The 18,460-nt window shown below is 40.9% G+C and overlaps 1 protein-coding gene across 3 annotated transcripts in view; it reads left to right on the top strand.

Annotated features, from left to right (window-relative positions):
• The window catches only part of REPS2 (RALBP1 associated Eps domain containing 2), a 222,569-nt gene that overhangs the window by 43,245 nt on the left and 160,864 nt on the right, over positions 1–18,460 (top strand). For all 3 annotated transcript variants that reach the window (XM_081809113.1, XM_081809112.1, XM_081809115.1), the window contains exon 2: positions 14,218–14,341. In XM_081809113.1, the coding sequence (XP_081665239.1) occupies positions 14,218–14,341 (124 nt within the window). The remainder of the gene's footprint in view (positions 1–14,217; positions 14,342–18,460) is intronic.

Here is an 18,460-nt window from a genome sequence, read left to right as displayed (position 1 = left end):
CAGTCGCTTAACCAACTGAGCCACCCAGGCGCCCCCGCCGTTGCATTTTAATTCAGTTTCTAGTGTCAAGACTCTGTGTCTGTGCGTGTGCGTGTGCGCGTTTCCTTATCTCATCGATTCCTGGCATTTAAATCACTGCCTGGCACATGGTCAGCCCTCAGTAGATGTTCTTGCTGTTGATTCTATTGTTCTTTCCCCCTATACTGTTCTACATCACAGTGACTTCTTGGGGTGGGCAGGATGCTTCCTTAGTACCTGGGTGGTTCACTCTCATTGCACTCTTCCCCTCAGCTCAGTTCGAAGTGTTATATCCCAATTTGTCCTCGGGCAGGTGACAACCCTGAGGAACTCCTGACCCTGAGATGTGTGCCTGCACGTGTGCAGCCAGTTGGACAGCTTGTCTTTCCAAAGGCCTAGTTTCTAAAAGTCATAATAAATCATTGTCATCAAATGTCATCACTACCTATAATCTTTCCTCACTCCTAATGACAGTATAGGTGCATGATGAAATCTGTAGAATCACTCTGTCGGACCAATGTATGCCAATCCATTGTGCAAAAACCAAAGCAGTTAGCTTGAGTGTAGAATTCCTTTGAATTCTCATCTTTAGGAACCATATTAGTTTCATGCTCAACTCCTTAACATATTTCTTTGTTTCAATTCAAAAGTGATCTCCCTCCTGCAAAAACAAAACAAAAAACTGAGTAAATTCAAAGTTCTGGGGGAATATGTTGTATTTCTCTTTGGCTTTGTTTGCTTGGAATCAGGTGATTACAAAATGACTTACCTGAACTCACCTGAGGTGCTTTCTATCCTGGAATCAGGTAGTGTCTCTGATCCTTTAAATCTGAAAAATTTTTTTTGAATAGGGTGGTGTACCACAATTCAGTGGTACAAGACAACATTTATAGGGGTTCTCTCAGTGCAGTGAAGAGTTAAAACTCACTAGGGCATATTTAAAGTATTCCATAAGCGTTCTTAGTGGGAAATCAATGGGATGGGTGCTGTGGGGAATGCAATTCTGGACTTGCCCTCAAGAGACTTGTGGCCTTGTAGGGGGATGTAGCAGGTATACTGAGAATCATAATACAAAGTAGAAGTGGTAAGTGCCAGAGGGAGAGGTTCAAACTGTAATTTTAGCTTTTACTCATAAAATTCATATTTATAAAATTTATGGATCTAGAAAAAGCCTTGTGTCCAATCTAGTCAGAGTGCTTCATTCCATTAGATGAGACTTGAGACCAAGGGAGGTCAGGTGCATTCCCCTTGGTCACCCAGTTAGAGCTACCTTTGACAAAGATAACTCATTTTCATAAAGCAAGCTGCTGCCTTGGTCTGTGTTGACAATTTAGAGGAAAGAGCACTGTGTTTGTGTGTTAAATGTGGGCTCGGTGAGTGAGGATTGTTGCAGCTTTGTCCAGCTGGGCACTTTGTTTTGAAATTGCACTTAGAGCAAGTGGGAGGGGAATGGTTCTGGGGTGTGTCTATAATATTTTCTGCTGACGTGAGCTTAGGCTTTTGTCTCTTACTCCTCACAACTTTTTTGAATTCATTTTAAGTAGATAATACATGTACGAAATTCAAAAATCAAAAGGTATAATATGAAATACAGCAAACTCTTCCCTACCCTTGTGCCTTGGCCAACCCTTCCCCTTCCCTTCCCTTCCCCTTCCCCCTTCCCCGTCCCCTGGAGGGCAGCTGGCAGCCAAGTTTGTTAGCTTCAACTTCCAGAGATAGCGTATGAATGTATAAATAAATGTGTCTACAGTCAACCCCCTTAAAATAAGAACCTCCTATACCCATATTGTGCACCTTGCCTTTTCTGTTTCAACAGTTTAACCTGATGATCTTTCCATGCATTATACAAGGAGCTTCCTCATTCTTCTTTAGTTCGTGGTTTTTGTTTTTTTGTGGCAGACAGCTGAATCCACTCTAGATGGTTAAGCCAAAGAGGGATTAGGACTTTAGGTAACTGGTACAATTGTTTGGAGGCTGGAGGAATAGGCCAGCATCTAACTTTCCAAGCCCCGCATAGCACAGGTATTAAGTGGAAGCCACCTGTGCTCCTGCCCACACTGAGCAGCAGATAGCAGGGATTTACCTTGACTGCAGGTGCTTCCATTGTCATCCTGAGCCAGGAAGGCAGCTTTGCAGCTACTGCAGCTTCCCACCTGCAAAAGTAGATGCTCTGAGCAGCTTCTCTTCCCTTATATTTCTTACTTCCCAAGTGAAGTCATGTGTGCATATGTCTGATCAGTGGAGCTGTGGTCACATGTTTGCAATTTACCTGCAAAGAAGCCTAGGGATTTGATTCTCAGCCTTCAAGTTGGGAGGCGAGACTTGTAATATGAGAAATTTCTCCAAAAAGAAAAGCTTTCAAAAGACGATGGGTAATCACAGATATGACACATGTCTACTAAAGCTGCCTAGAATTCTGTTGTGTGGATGAACCACAGTTGATTGAACTAATATTTTATATGAGGGACCTCTAGGTGTTTTCCAATCTGTATCTTAGACAATATGTATTGAATGACCTTGTACATATGTCATTTAATTGTGTAAAATGGAATATAAATTCATGGAGGTAGAATTCCTAGATCAAAAAGTTGATTATAATTCTTAGGGATATTGCCACATGGTCTCTGGATGTCATACCAATCTGTGTTTTCACTAGCAGTGTACAAGTTCCTGATTTTTTGCTGAGAGTCTTTTCCCTGTTCAGATTTCATCTGAGCCAGAGTGGCAGGCTGGGTCTTCCCCACTACTGGGGTGAATTTTAGGCCTTGGGCCAAGAATGCTGGCAAACCAGGTCTGGGCTGTAACCTCTGCCAGGACAGCCTGTTTTTAGCATCTGGGCTGGATTTGGCCTATAATTTTATTATAGATTCTCTGGCCTTAAATTAAATGGCATCTTGGGGAATCTGAAAGATAATGTAGCTTCCAAAATTGATTTGCAACTTGGGAGGAGCTTACACGTTGAGAGGACTTGGATCATTATGTTTTCACAAATGCGTAAGGACATTTTCAAAGAATGATTATGAAGATTTATAATACCTTTTCCCCTTTAAAATAAAAAGCAAATAAGTGAAATAAGCCAGACACAGACAAATACTATATGGCATCACTTCAATGTGGAATCTTGGGAGGAAATAAAAAGTCAAACTCATGGAAACAGAATAGAATGGTGGTTGTCAGGGGCTGGGGTGGGTAGGGGGTGGAGGAAAGGGGGAGAGGATGGTAAAAGGGTACACATTTTCAGTTATAAGATGTATAACATCTAGGATCTAATGTTAAACATGGTGAGTATAGTTTATAACACTGTATGGTATAATTGAAATTAGCTAAGAGAGTAGAACTTAAGTGTTCTCACACACACACAAAAGTAAATAGGTGAGGTGACGAATATGTTAATTAACTCTGGGGGGGTCCTTTCATAATGTGTATGTATAGAGAATAATCACAATGTATACTTTATATGACATTATTTGTCAGTTATACCTCAAAGCTGGAAAAATGGGCAGAATCATATTTTTAGGGTGTTAATTATTGCATAAATTTTGCTTCTAACTGAAATCTGGCATCCAGTTGCTCCAGTTGGTTGCTGTGAAAATATGTAGTTGTGTAGGAAGCCCTCGTTCAAAAGCTTTGGAAAATTTTAAACAAATGTATATAAATGGGTAGAAAATGGGGGGTAAATACATGTGTGTTCTTTTTTTAAAAGATTTTATTTTATTTATTTGAGAGGGGGAAAGAGAGCGCACGCTTGAGTGAGCACATGAGCAGGGGGAAGGGCAGAGGGAGTGGGAGAAGCATGAGCAGGGAGCCCAACTATGCCTGGCTCGATCCCAGGACCCAGAGATCATGACCTGAGTCTAAGGCAGGCGCTTAACTGACTGAGCCACCCAGGCCCTATGTTCTTTCCTAATGGAAGTGTTCACTCTCTAAGCTGGCATTTACTTAGTATAGCTGATTATTTCAAGAAAATATCCTTTCTGCATGGCTATTGAGGATATCTGCAAGGATATAAAGTATAGCTCAGGGAGGCAGTGTATTGTTGTGCAGGGGTTGGTAACCCTTTCTGTAAAGGGCCTGGTAGTAAGTATTTTTAGGCTTTGTAGGCCAAGAGGCAAAATTGAGGACATTATATAGGTACTTATATAGCAAGAGACAAAACAAACTTCCACAAACTTTTTATTGACAAAATTCAAAATACAATAATCCAGTACAATTTTTGTGGTTTTTTTTTTTTTTGTAATACAGTTCTGCTAGTAAGAAACATGGGATTCTTGTTTTTGGGATAACATTTTACCTAATGGGATTCGAAGTTATCATTCCGTGATCATCAAATTGATTGCAAATGTTCATCTGTAAAAACCATTCTCAGCTCATGGGCCATACAAAACCAGGCAATGATCCAGGTTTGGCTTGTGAACATTAGTTTTCCAACCCCTGTTGTAATGGGAAGACCATGAGCTTTGGACACATGCATGTGTAAGTTTGAGTATTGGCTCCGAACTTGTGACCTTGAACATCTCACTTAACTAAGTTGTGTTTATTTGTGCATAAACTGGAGGTAATGACACATACCACATGGAATAAATAATCTCCCCATCTTTGTTGTGATTTTGAATTAGGGTTCCTGTTCTATAGATGTTGATGTAATTTAGCTAGACTTACTTAGAATTAGTATTTAACAGATTGAAAAGCCGATTTGTCAGGGGATAGAATGGTCTGCAATTACTAAGTGAAAACATGTTTTTACAATGGAGAGATCTGGCTGTCACCACCTTAACCAAATGGCCAGGCTTGGTAACCAATGGTGGGATGTTCTGACATTATGTGCCCCTCACTGATGTGTACCTCTTACTATATCACAGTATCACCTATGTGGTGTTTCTGGCAGAAATGTTTGATGTGAATGTTATAAGGAAACAGACAAATCTAAAATGTGGAACATTGTGCAGGAACATTGTGCACTCTTGAAAGGATTCAGTGTCATGAATAACCAAGGGAGATGGTGCTAGATTAAGGGAAGATTAAGGAGAGATAAGATAAAAATGTAATGCATAAACATTAATTAAATCTTGGATACGAAAGAGGAAGAGTTCTGTAGGCCATTTATAGGACAATTGAGGGAGCCCGAGTATGGATCATATGTTGTATGATAATATTAATGTTGATTTCCTGAGATGTGGTGATGATGGTGGGATGGTGTAGGAGAATATCTCTGTTTTGGGGAGGTGAATAGTAAAGTATTTAGGGGTGGGGGAGGGAGGGAGTGAGAGAGTGAGAGAGAGAAAAGAGTAAGTTATTTTGTTCAGTGCTGCTCACTTCGTAGCAAGGCCCGAACACAATGCTTTTAATGGGGAGGTGCCTAATACATTTTAAAGTTTTAAGTATTTCCAGGTATTAGTGGGCTTTTCTGTCTGAAATTATGCCTAAGCACTGAATGTCTGTCTTCTCGTTAACAGTGTGCTAGTTTGGCTTAGGCATATACTGTGGTACTTGATGTTGAGTATTTGGATATGGGGGTTCATATTTTCTTGGGCAGCTCACCCAGGTACCTCTGGACTGAAAATCCCTCTTGATTTTTAGAATGTGTAAATGAACAGGAAAGGAAAACTCAGGATGGTTGACCTGACTCTTTAGCTGGTACAACTTGTAAGCATGTCCTTCAAATATTCCTCTATATTTCTATTGTTGAGGGTGCCTACTTGGGGGCTGACATCTCCTGGGGATTTGCTGAGAAGAAGGAGGCTTGAAGGAAGAAGCCTGCAGTGTGCATCTCTGGAGCACCTAGCTGGTGGAGCATCACTGAGGTGTTCTGGGCTCTGAGACAAAGGGCCAAAATAAAGCATGATGAGGCCTTTCCTCGTGCTTTGATCCTAACCAGTCCTTCCTACCTGAGCAGGGATGGAACAGATAAGTTGATATTCTCTTATATTCCTGTGGGAACTCTTACGGTTATATGGTGTGAAATGACTGAAGCCAATTTAGCAGCCACTTGTAAAAGTAATTACAAGATGAGAGAAAGAGGAGTGATTCTGTTACTACAGGCTGTGAAATGAATTAATTCAGCAAACATTAATTGAGCAACTGAAAAATAGCAAGCATTGTAAAATATGAGTCCTGGGGTACACATGATAAAGGTATACTCTTGCCTTGGGCTGGGCACTTGGGGGATAGGGGAAGGAGTTGGGAGTACAGTGGAGACAATGACCAAAATACAGACTTGGCTATATTACAAGGCTAGTGATGTGATAGAAAGCTAGTGAGGAGGGTTATTGGAATGCAGAAAACATGCCATATGGAGTTAAGGTTGCAAACATAAGGTTGGTCTTGAGGTAATCTGGAGAATGAGTCTTGCGGGTAATGAAGTGGGGAGACCTCTGGCTTCCAGGCAGGGGACACACCAGGTGCCCATAGGCTTGAGTGGCTCTTACGTGTTGAGAGACTGGTTGGCATCTGGAGTGGCTGAAGCCTTAGATGCAGGGTGAGGAGGAGGCAGACGTGGGATTGTTGGAAAGGTTGTTTAGGCCAGATGGGAAGGCCTCAAAAGCCATGCTCAGGAGTCTGGGTTTTACAGGAAAGGGAACGAGGAGCCCTGAAAAGTCCCTTTGAGTTGGGGGTGATCTTGTTTCAATAAGATCTCATGGAGGGAGTGTGGAGGATGGTGTGGTGAAATTGCATGAGTCTAAGGGCAGGACTTGAAGTAGTCGATGTGTGAGCAAAGAATCTGAACTCGGCAGCTACAGCAGAGAAAGAATAGTAAATAAGGGTCCACTGGTGCTCTTGCAGAATTCTTTCAACCCCTCCCAACAAGACTTTTTACAATTTTAAATCTTTCTAAGGAAGTCTTTAAAAAATACTTGAAAGAGAGAAGCTTATTCCAACTTTTAAATAGCTCTGAAAATTTATTACATTTCAGCTAGGAAAGAAAGTATTATTTCAGGGAAACTGGAACATGTGTGGACTGATTACTCAGCACAGTCACTTAATCTTTCAGAATTAGGTTGGAGGGAAGCTAGTTTAGTGGCCTTCAGTCTTCTTCCAGAACTTTGTCCAGGTTCCTCCCAAATGGTCGGTGAGTTTTTCTGATTCGTATCCAGCACCCCCACAGTTTAGTGTACATCTGTAAGCTGTAAGGAATTGATTTCTTCCATTCCTTTTTTTTTCCCTCATCTCTGGCTTTCCACCTGAGAAAACAAATACGAGTCCATAGGTTCTTGTTCTGTGTCAGAAATTTGCACAACGTGTAATCTGAGGTGGATCCAGCTGAGAGTTACAGGTTTGGAGTTTAGACTAAAAAAGAGGAGTGGAATCTTTCTATTTTTTCTTTATTTTGAGCAAGGCTTGGCAACTTGGACTGTTTGAAGGAGCAATTATATAAAATATCTCCTGCTAATTGAGTATTTGGGGATAAAGCACCACCTTATTTTCTTCAGTTTGTGTTAAAATATTTCTACCCACAATTTAGAGCTTTTCCATGGAGAATTTAATTTAGATTTAGAACATCTTGAACCTTGAGAAACAAAACTTAGAAAATTAACCTCTTTTTTGAATTGAGACATTTCAGTCTTACAAGGGTCCATACGTAAGTTCCAAAGGCTTATAATAATTACTTTGTCTTCCTTATGGCTTGAATATTTCAGAAATTTCTTGGCATGTCTCTTGGAGGGTTAGTGTACAAAGAGCAAGAAAAGTGACCTATGGGCTTACCTCATTTATGTGTGTATGTTCCACGTTTGCTACAAAGCAGTGATCCTAGTGGTGTATGGGACCAAAGGATACTTTCCAAGGTAAATAAAGCAGTTTACTAATGTCAGATTTGAGTGTTGGTCTCAAAGTACCAATATGGAGGTTTAATAGCAATTTCATTTACCTTTAGTTAAGAGCTTTTCAGTTCTGTGTATTACTTACGGCAAAGGAATAACTGAAGGTTAACTTGATACTAAATTGACACTGAAATAGTAGTTAAATTGTTTGCATGTCAAGGATTATAATTTTTTAGGGATTATTCTGCAACACAACTATATTGATGCTGGAACCACATTGGTGATGTTGGTGTTTTTTCCCATGTATAGGCAAGCCTGTATCTGAAGATGTGTAACATATATTCACAGTAAGGGATGTATTATACAACTCAGTTACTTTTTGTGAGGGTTGGTTCATTCACTTAATTGAAAATTTTTTTGACTGCATCCTGGATGCCTGTCCTTGTGCTGGGTGGGAGGTGAATGGAAGTTACCCCTTGCCCTTGGAGAGAAGACAATTTAATGGGAGGCAGAGATAAACAGATAATTATAATATGTGATAAGTGCTGAAATAGACATGAAAAAGCTTGAATGTGGAGAATGTCAAACATACATGTAAGTACAGACAGAGTAGGAGAATGAACCCCCATGAATGCCATCACCCAACTTAAACAGTTCTCAACTCAGGGGCATGCTTGTTGCACCCATACGCTCTGCTCTACTTATTCCCCTCCCGCCTTTTATTTGGAAACAAATCCGAGGCAGTATATCATGTGGTGGGTGGGCATTTATATATATTTGAAGAGTCAGAGAATACACAGGGAAAATAAACTATACCTGGGGACTTGGGAAGGAAGGAGCTACAGAGAAGTAGCATTCAGGAACGGAGGGAGTAAGTTCCAGTTTCAGGTAAAAGGGATGGAACCCAGCAATTATTGAATATCCCTAAGCACTGTATTAGGTTCATTTAGTACACTAGTTCATTTTTTTCTTCACAATAGTCTTATGAGGGAGGCACTATCTCTGTTTTACAAATGAGGAAATTAGGTTTCAGGCAGATTCAAATAAATTTGCCCTAAGTTATAAAACTAATTAGTTTTCCGTGTTGCAAACCAGCCTTGAATTCAAGGCTATTTAGTTTGCCATCTTCTGCACCATGTGCATAGATACAGAGAAGTGAAAGTACAAGATGTGTCTGTGAAAGTGGGAGAAGTGGAATGCAGCTACAGAAGTGCGTGTGTGTGTGTTCGTTTGTGTGTCCGTGTTTCATCCATGTTCAGAAATGAAACTGGAGAAGCTGTTCCGGGCCAGGTTGTGAAGGGACTTTAATGCCAAACTAAGGAGATAGAATATTGTCTTGAGGATGGTGGACTTCCAGGATGAGATGTCTTAAAGCATAACAGTATTGTCAGCTTTCAAAAGGAAGAATATGCAGATACTGTGGAAGACAAACTGGAATTGCAAGATGAGCTGAGGTGAGTATGGGTCAGAAAAATTATTTATTCAACCAGTATTTATTAAGTATAGACAATATGGCAGAGAATGAACAGATGAACAACAAACACATCTCCCTATTTGATGGAGATTAGTAGAGAATTGGTCACATGCAAATAAATGGTCACATGCCCGTGGTAACGTTGTGATTTATAATAAGAAATATGTATTTAGGGGTGCCTGGGTGGCTCAGTCGTTAAGCGTCTGCCTTCGGCTCAGGTCATGATCCCAGGGTCCTGGGATCGAGCCCCGCATCGGGCTCCCTGCTCAGCGGGAAGCCTGCTTCTCCCTCTCCCACTCCCCCTGCTTGTGTTCCCTCTCTCGCTGTATCTCTCTCTGTCAAATAAATAAAATCTTTAAAAAAAAAAAAAAAAAAAGAACTATGTATTTAGTCTCCAGCCCAGTTCCTAAAGCACAGAGCCCCTAAAACCCTTGGAATTTCCTGTGATCGGAGCAGTAAATGTGTCTTTTTTTAATGTTAATAAGGTGACTTAGGGTAAGCCCTCAGGTAACCAGGATGGGGGCTGGTTGCCAAGGGAACCAACCTTGTGATCCGAGGTTTGGAACTTTGGATACCCGCCCCCCACAAACCTCCAGGCGGGGAGGGGGCTGGAGGTTGAATCAATATTGCCAGTGGTCAGTGATTTAATCAAATCATGCTTATGTAATGAAGCATCCATAAAAACCCAAAAGGACAGATTTCAGAGAGCTTCTGGGTTGGTGAGCACCAGGTATTTGGGGAGAGTGGAGTGGTGCTCCAAGAGGCTATAGAAACTGCACACTCCCCCATACCTTGCCCTATTCATTTCTTTCATTTGGCTGTATCTGGGTTATATCCTTTTTTATAATAAACTTAATCTACTGAGTAAAATGTTGAGTTCTGTGAGCTGTTGTAGCCAATTAACCAAACCTGAGGAGGGGGTCATGGGAACATCTGATTTATAGCCAATTGGTAACAACCTGGGCTTGTGACTTATGTCTGAAGTGGGGGGGTGGTGCCCAAGGGGGCAGTCTTGGAGGACTGAGCCCTTAATCTGTGGAATCTGATGCTGTCTCTAGGTAATCCTGTCAGAGTTGAGTTGAACTGTAGGATACCCAAGTGTTGTCTGGAGAATTACTTGGTGCTGTGTGGGATACCCCCCCCTTCACGTTTTGGGATTGGTCTCAGGACCATAATACCTATGATCCTATGAAAAGGTGATAAACTTCCTAGTTCTCAGAAAAATGCAAAGCTACAATGAGATATTATACCACACTCCCATTAGAATGCTGAAATGAAAAAGCCTAAAAATACCAAGTGTTGGCAAGGACGTAAAGCAAACTGAATTCCCAAACTCCCTTGGTGGCAGTGTGGCCGTATCTACTAACACTAAACATACACATATCTGGTAAGCCAGCAATTACCACTCTTAGATAAAAACATAAAGAGAAATGTATTTCAGGCCAATGTATTCTGCTCTACATGTCTTGACAAGACATGAGCAAGAATATTAGAGCAGCACGATTCAGAATAGACCCAAAGTGGAAACCATCCAAATGTCCAGTGGCAGAAGGATAGATAATTTGTGATATATCCACACAAATATTTGAATAACAACTAAAATGATTGGACCCTAATTTTCCTCAGCAACTTGGAACAATGTTACAAATACCATTGAACAAAGAAGCCAGACATATGGGTACATACTCTTTGACTCTATAAAGTTCAGAAAAAGGCAAGACTAATTTATGGTATTAGAAGTTAGGAAAATGGCATATGGGTAGCGATTGAAAGGAGCTGCACAGGGCGGCTTCTAGAAGACTTGTAATGTTTTATTTCTTGATCCTGGCTGCTTGTTATGTAGTTGTGTTCCATTTGTGAAAACTTATCTCCCCATACACTATACACTTAGGATTTGTATGCTTTTCTGTATCTATGTTTTTCCATATGAATATTATATTTCTTCTTGAAACAAATTCTGATAATTAGTATTGATGTCTACTTGTTCACTTGAGGAAAACTCACTATTATCTGAAAGTCACACTCGGGTTTTTCATCTCTCTCAGTATTAGTGCCTGCATGTTTTGTTGCGAGAACACTACCAACTATGGAATAAAGTTAGAAAAAAGTTAAAGAAATCTGTCCCTGTATGGTTAAGTGTGTGAATTCTATTTAGAAAATCTGTCACGGTAGCCAGGTGAGATATTAGGAAGGGTTAAGGCTGTGACAGGGGAGAAGATAGCCTTGATTTGGGACATGGGTCAGTGGTAGGATCAACTGGATATGGTTGCCATTGGAGATAAGTTTCTGATTTAGGATATGGAATAGTTGACATCAGCAAGATTAATAGGTGCCAGGATATGTGGGAAGGGGCTTATTTATGTTATTGTCTGAGATGGCATTGGGTATCTGTGTTAGGGTTTTGGAAAAGTGCATGAAGCATCTGAGATGTTACGTTTGGAGAGAGTGATTTGGTGATCATTTGGATGGTAATTGAGGCCTGGAGAGGGAATGAGATCACTGAAGGAGCAGTAATTCTCAGCCTTGGCTGCACATTAGAATTACGTTGAGAGCTTTGCAAAAATACGCATGCCTGGGCTGCACAATTTACCAGCTAAAGCAGAATCTTTGGGGGGTAGGGCATAGGTAACTGTATTTTTCAGAAGCACCTCAGGTTATTCTAATATGCACCTAGACTGGGAACAAAATAAGACAAGTGGATCAATAAATCAGACAGCAGTGCATTTATTGAATGGGCACTATTTTCAGCGCTGCTAATTAGCTCTCATGAGGTAATTACCGTTACCTCTTTTTACACTTATGGGGAGACTGAGGCACAAGAGTTAAGTAGTTTGCCTTAGGTTATGCAAACAGCTAATTAGTGCCCAGGCCAGGATTCACAACCAAGTCATTTACTCCAAGGGCTGTTCTCTACCATAACATCCTATTGCTTCTCCAGTCAATGAATCTGGGGAGGATTGAGACTTTTGGAACAGCAGCCTGAGAAACTCAGCAGACCCTCTCCTATGAAGCAACATTTTAAATGGTAACAAAAAAATATAAAAAATAATTAAAGTCATTGGAAATTGACCTGAGGACATACAGCAAATGGAGAAACATTCAAGAAAATCTCCTAAATCTTGGTAAGAGCAGTGAGTCTGCAGTATTTGAACCATGACCTGCTCCCCACCTGTCCTCCACCAGTTCCATATGAGGAAAGCTCCATTCTTGGTGGATCCAGCCAAGAAGACAGTACTCGCCCCCTCCCCCCAACCCCAGCTTGTAGTCTAGGGCTAGGAGAGTTAGACCACCTGCTCTGAGAAATACTAGAAATATCAGAAGGAAGGAAGGGAGCGGGGGAGGAAGGGAGGGAGGGAAAATGAGAGAGAGAGGGGGGAGGGGAGAAAGAGAAAGACAAACACTAATGTATACATCGAAGAAGCCCAGCCCTGTCCTGTCCCCTCCTGTGGCTGCCAGGCTGTTTGTCTTACTGTGACTGCAGGCTGGGGATGCCTGCAACCACAGTGATGCCCGCAGTTGGGGTGGGGGCTTGGGTGTAAGGCCAGTTAAATACCACAAAGCTCAGTGTTCTTCCTGAGATTCACAGCTTTTCTTGAATAAACGCTCCCTGGATTGCTGCGAGCCTTTGGTTCATTTCCAGAGTTCTGTCCCTTTGCATAGTTTTCTCATTGCTTTGATAGAGGAGAGAATTTTTGGAGGCCTTTATTCCCCCCATTTTTTGCTGACATCCTAGTTGAATTTTTATAGGAATTTTCTTAAGATTAATTAGTGGCTGTTTATAGTTTGGAAATCTAAAAGCCCATCCATAAGGACCAACTAAAAAAAAGAAACCACGGTGTATCTTTATAGCAGAGTATTATGTAGTTGTTAAAAGAAAGATGTATTTTTAACTGTGCTGGTAGAGAAGATTTTTTTTCAAGGGATAATGCTAAATGAAAACAAGTTGCAAAATAGTATATGGTATTCTGTTTGTATAAAGTATTGAGTAAACAAGAGGAAAAACACAGGTGTGTGCTATATATATGCATAGAACATTTCTAAAAGAATATAATGTTTTCCTCTGGGCCATAGGAAGTGGAGGGTCCTTTTTAGATCTTCACCCCATTTACTGTTATTTGAACTTTTGAGTATTACTTTGAAATAACTTTAAAAAGTCATTGAATATTTGTTAGTTTTAAACTACCAATAGGATATGTGTTAATTTAAGGTCTGCAAATTAAAGATTGCAAGATCTTTTTTTTTTTAAAGATTTTATTTATTTATTTGAGAGAGAGAGAATGAGAGAGAGGAGGGTCAGAGGGAGAAGCAGACTCCCTGCCGAGCAGGGAGCCCGATGCGGGACTCGATCCCGGGACTCCAGGATCATGACCTGAGCTGAAGGCAGCCGCTTAACCAACTGAGCCACCCAGGCGCCCCAAAGATTGCAAGATCTTAAAGACATTTGTGTTCATAGGAACCTCCCCCCCCCCTTTGCTTCTCTGAAGTGAGCACTTGTGATGTAGTTTCAATGCTTAGGAAATCCTGTTGCCTGAAAACTTTAAAAATAATTAATTCACTTTTAGTTTTGATCAGCTGGGATAATCCACAAGTAGTGGTAATGACTAACCTGTTCTCTTTTCACTCCAGTGATCTTCTAGACTTTGTACATTAGTATCCACCCCCTGAACAAGTCACTGTCTTTTGTAAGAACAGTAACAGCCATCTTTGTCACCTTTATTTTTATCTTTGAAATAGGAGGAATAATCACTCAGTCCTGAAACATCATGAGTAGGTAGAATTTAATTATCTGAATTGAAAATCTTCCTGTAAACTGGTGGAAAAAACCCCTAACCAGTGTGTACACATAGGTTCTCCAGGGAGTTTTTGGTTAGCTACACTGTGAAATCCTTGAGATTTCATAATATATCTTGTCTCATTTTCCTGTTATGAAATGGGGTTTTCAGCCTGGTTTTTCTTGTCTGTTTTCAGATCACAGAACTGTGTGGTGCAAAGCGGGTTGGTTATTTTGGTCCAACACAGTTTTACATTGCCTTAAAACTGATTGCTGCAGCACAGTCTGGCCTCCCTGTACGGATAGAGAGTCTTAAATGTGGTAAGTATCTCCCATTTATATATTTGATTGTCCATGACGGGTGTCTTGTTTATGAGAACCATTTTTAGTGGGCTTAAGGCCTGTTATAAGCATTTGTGGAATTTCTCCTTGCTTCTTCCAACTGTTGTAAAATAAAGTAAGAAAACTTAGCAGGTATCTTACTTTTTCTTTTTGAAATGGGAAAAATATTCAGAGAGTGACCTGAGATTCATGCCTTTAACGGACTTGACGTTAAAATAGTTTTTGTTCTTTAGCAGAAGGAGATCGGGACAGGAATTCTAGAGCCTGTGGCAAAATAATAACATGTAGTTTTATTTTCCTCTTGAGGAATATATAATGCCATTTGAAGTTCTGTTAGGGACAAGGGGACAAGTACGTGGGAGAGTTAGAGTGGAACCGCTCCTATTTCTGCTCCTGCCCCTACCCCTGCGAGTCCTATCATGCATGATCGTCCTTTAATCCCCCGATTCCTGAAGCACCCTTCTAATGATTAGTAAGTCCTATGGAGCTACCAGACTTTTGGCAGAATGAATTTAGCTTCTCAAAGTTTTGATTTAACGTTTTCTTATCTTGCCATCCCTGCCCCCAACCCAGTGAATGTTTGAACACTTTCCACAACTTAAAAAGTAAAGCCCCAGAGCATCATTTATACTGCCTCAGTATTGGGTTTACAAATCTCTATGAAGAAGGTGATTATTCCAGGGCTGTGCTGAAGTCCTCTGTTCATTTACTCTGATCTGAGTTACTTTCATAAGTTCATGCAGCCATGCAGGAACTTTTTCCTTTTCCTCATTTTGAGATAAAAACCACTCATCTGTCCACGCCTGTCCTGTGAAGTTCTTGATAAACCTCAAAGTGGGTTCAGGAACCTTGTAGGACAACTCTTAAATAGCTGAGAAGATTCTGATAGCTTGACTATGGGAAATAAAGTCCTTTTGCGCTAACCATCAGGGAGCCATAATCATCCCACTAATCTTTATTAAAGGCTTAGTGTCTGCCAGATACCATCTCATTTAGTCCTCACGACATCCTACTAAATTAGGTGTTTGTGTTAGTTTGCATTGCCTACGATAAACTGTGAAACAAATCCCACTGAAATCCCAGTGCCTTAACAAAATACAGGGTCACTTCTTGCTTTGCAGTGGGTCGCGGTGACCCTCTAGGGCAGCTGCCCTCCATGTGGTGGCTTCAGGATCCTGGCTACTTTATCTTGTGGCACCCCCCCTCCCCTGGCAAGCACCTGTTCCTATAATTGCTGCAACAGAGAAATAGCTTCTCACCCTAGCAGTTAAATACTTGGTCCTGGATATGACTCACATGACTCCTGCTCACAGTGCATTGGCCAGAACTTGTCACATGGATCCACTGAACTGCAGAGCAGACTGGGGGCGGTGTAATTCTCTTCTGTGCCTGCAAGGAGAGAACTGGCTCTGGATAAACACTGGAAGTCTCTCCTGTGGTACTGTTGTTATCCTTCTCTTACAGATGTGGAAATTGAAGTTTAGGGGGCGTTGAGTAATTTGCCTAAAGACATAAGGTTAGTAGAGTTTGGAGCCAGAAGCTCAGCCTTCACTTTCCTCGATCTTCATGCATAGTAGCCTCTTCTTGATTATTCGGTTTAGTAAAGTGCTGATTATAATCTGGAATCATGGAATATATTCTGAATGGGAAAAAAAATCTTACCCAAAAGGCATCCCTTGATATTACATAATTTGGTTCCTTAAAATAGTTTTTAATGGAGCATTATTTCAGTGGCAAGTTTGGTGTTTATCACTATAAGGCAGAGTGGTCTCTGATGTAAGTCACTTGCTGTGATTAACATCACATTGTAATTGGACTTGGGGTAGACACGGAAAGTTTCCAGTTTCCATTCCATTGTAAATGATCATTAAGCTTTATTGTTGTATCTTCCAACTTTATCTTCTGGAAAAGTTAAAACTGCTTTGTTGTATTCAAGAATAAATTTTTAACACTTTTGTTGTTTATTTTACGTTAGAATGGTCTTTTACCTGATTTGTGCCCACATCTATAGCCAAATTTCCTGGGAGTGGAAAAGGGGGAGAAGGGGGGGGAGTTGTCTAAATTATGACATGTGTAAAGGATTAACACTTTTTCACAAGTGTAAGGCCTTTTCAGTTGTATTTTATAAATCCTGATGTTGCCTTTTACCTTTGACAGTTTAAGTATACTCACAGTTAATTTTGAACTTACTCCTTCATTTAAAGATTTATTAAATTAAAGTTATTTGCAGTCAGCATATGTTAAGAATGAGGGCAACATTGGGCCACACTTTGAGCTGCCACTTAGAATTTTCCAATTTACTGCTTGAAATCCATTAGTTTAATGTTTGATGACACAAACCTTGAAGGCCAAAGAGAATGCTCTGTGAGAACTTAATCTGAATGGTTGTAGTAGCCTCATCACACTCATGGAGTTGTGAGTCTAATCTTACTTCACGAATTACATGCGTCTGTGTGTATGTGTGTGTTAACCTCTAACCCCCAGCCTTGCCCATTTCGGCCAATGCCACCAGCATCTATAGTTGCTCAATCCAGGAACCTAGAAGTCATCCTTGATTCCGCCCTTTCCCTTGCTCCACAATGTAATCCATCAACATTCCTGGCAGTGCAGCTCTCGTCTCATTGCTTGCTCCCTCCATGTCTCTATACCTACTAGACCCAGCCATCTTCAGCCACTCACTCAGATATCACAGTGGTTTTGTCATTGATTTCTTGGCCTCCTCTCTTCTCTCTTTTAGTCTCTTTTCCCATGCGGCAGTAGGAATGATCTTTTCATCCTACTCCTTGAAATCCTCCACTGGTTGGCTTGTTGTACATCAGACTAAAATCAAAGTCACTACACTGATCTTTAAGGCCCTTAAGTCATCTAGTCTCTGCTTCTCCATCCTCATCTTAAACTTGCCCCCGCTCCTTGTGTTCGCAATCTGTAGCCCGGCCTCCCTGGCCTAGCCATTTCTGGTGTGGGAAAGACCATGTTATCTTGAGGTCTTGGGTTCCCGGCAGTCTGTTTCTCCCCCTCTCTTTCCAGTGGCTGGCTTTTCCTCCTCATCCTTCAGGATTTGTGGACTGTCCCCACCATCCTGTCTAAGGTAGGGTCTGTCAAATTAATTCATTAATGAAGGAACCAGTGTAGAGTAAAGCTGGTTCAAGAAAGTGTAGGAGAGTCAGAAGTATTTATAGTCATGGAAAGATAGAATGCTGGAGTAAGATTGCTAAATTACATATAAAATTGATGAATGCCCTGTAGAGCAGTAAAACTGTAATTTGGTTATTATACTCTTTTCTAAGATGAAATCCACTTGCATTGCTATTAGACAAGATTAGTTAGCTAACAGTTTTCTACCAGTAAAGTTGTAAGATGCATAATGAAGAGTAAATATTAACTCAAAACAAAAGTACATATCCCTAGGGAGTTAGGTAATCCTTGGATGGGTTAATCCTGTTAGATAATGCTTCTGTGTGACGGTACTCTCCCTACTTTACTCTCTCTTAGCATCTGTTCCTTTATAGCACTTTAATCAGTTTGTAAATACTCCTTTACAGGTTTGACTAATTTCTGTCTTCCTCACTAGTCTGCAAGCTTACCTGAAGGGAAGGGAGGAAGATCTGTGCTGTGGAGCACTGTGGACACTCAGGGCACATTTGTTGAGTGAATGAAGAGATGAGTGTTTGTGCATGGGGACTGAGTCTTAATCATCTGTCACTTTTTAAGCTCAAACAGTAGGATTTCAGATTCATCCAGAACTCCTGAGGGATTTCTAAAGAAGTCTTCTTTCTCAGGCCGTGGTTCCCAGCCTTGTTTGCACTTGAGAATCTGCTGGAGAGCTTTAAATGCAAAGTAAAAAATAGAGGTGCTAGGGGCCACCTCCAGAAATTCTCATTTAATTAGCCTGCGGTACAGCCTGAACATGGGGATTTTTTTTATTTTATTTTTTTTTATTCTTATGTTAATCCCCATACATTACACCATTAGTTTTAGATGTAGTGTTCCATGATTCATTGTTTGTGCATAACACCCAGTGCTCCATGCAGAATGTGCCCTCCTCAATACCCATCACCAGGCTAACCCATCCTCCCACCCCCCTCCCCTCTAGAACCC

This window comes from Leptonychotes weddellii, chromosome X, assembly GCF_054177405.1.
Source record: "Leptonychotes weddellii isolate Sample4059 chromosome X, ASM5417740v2, whole genome shotgun sequence".
Lineage (NCBI taxonomy): Eukaryota > Metazoa > Chordata > Mammalia > Carnivora > Phocidae > Leptonychotes > Leptonychotes weddellii.
The sequence above is the reverse complement of the archived record's forward strand: the minus strand, read 5'-3'. Positions and strand labels throughout refer to the sequence as shown.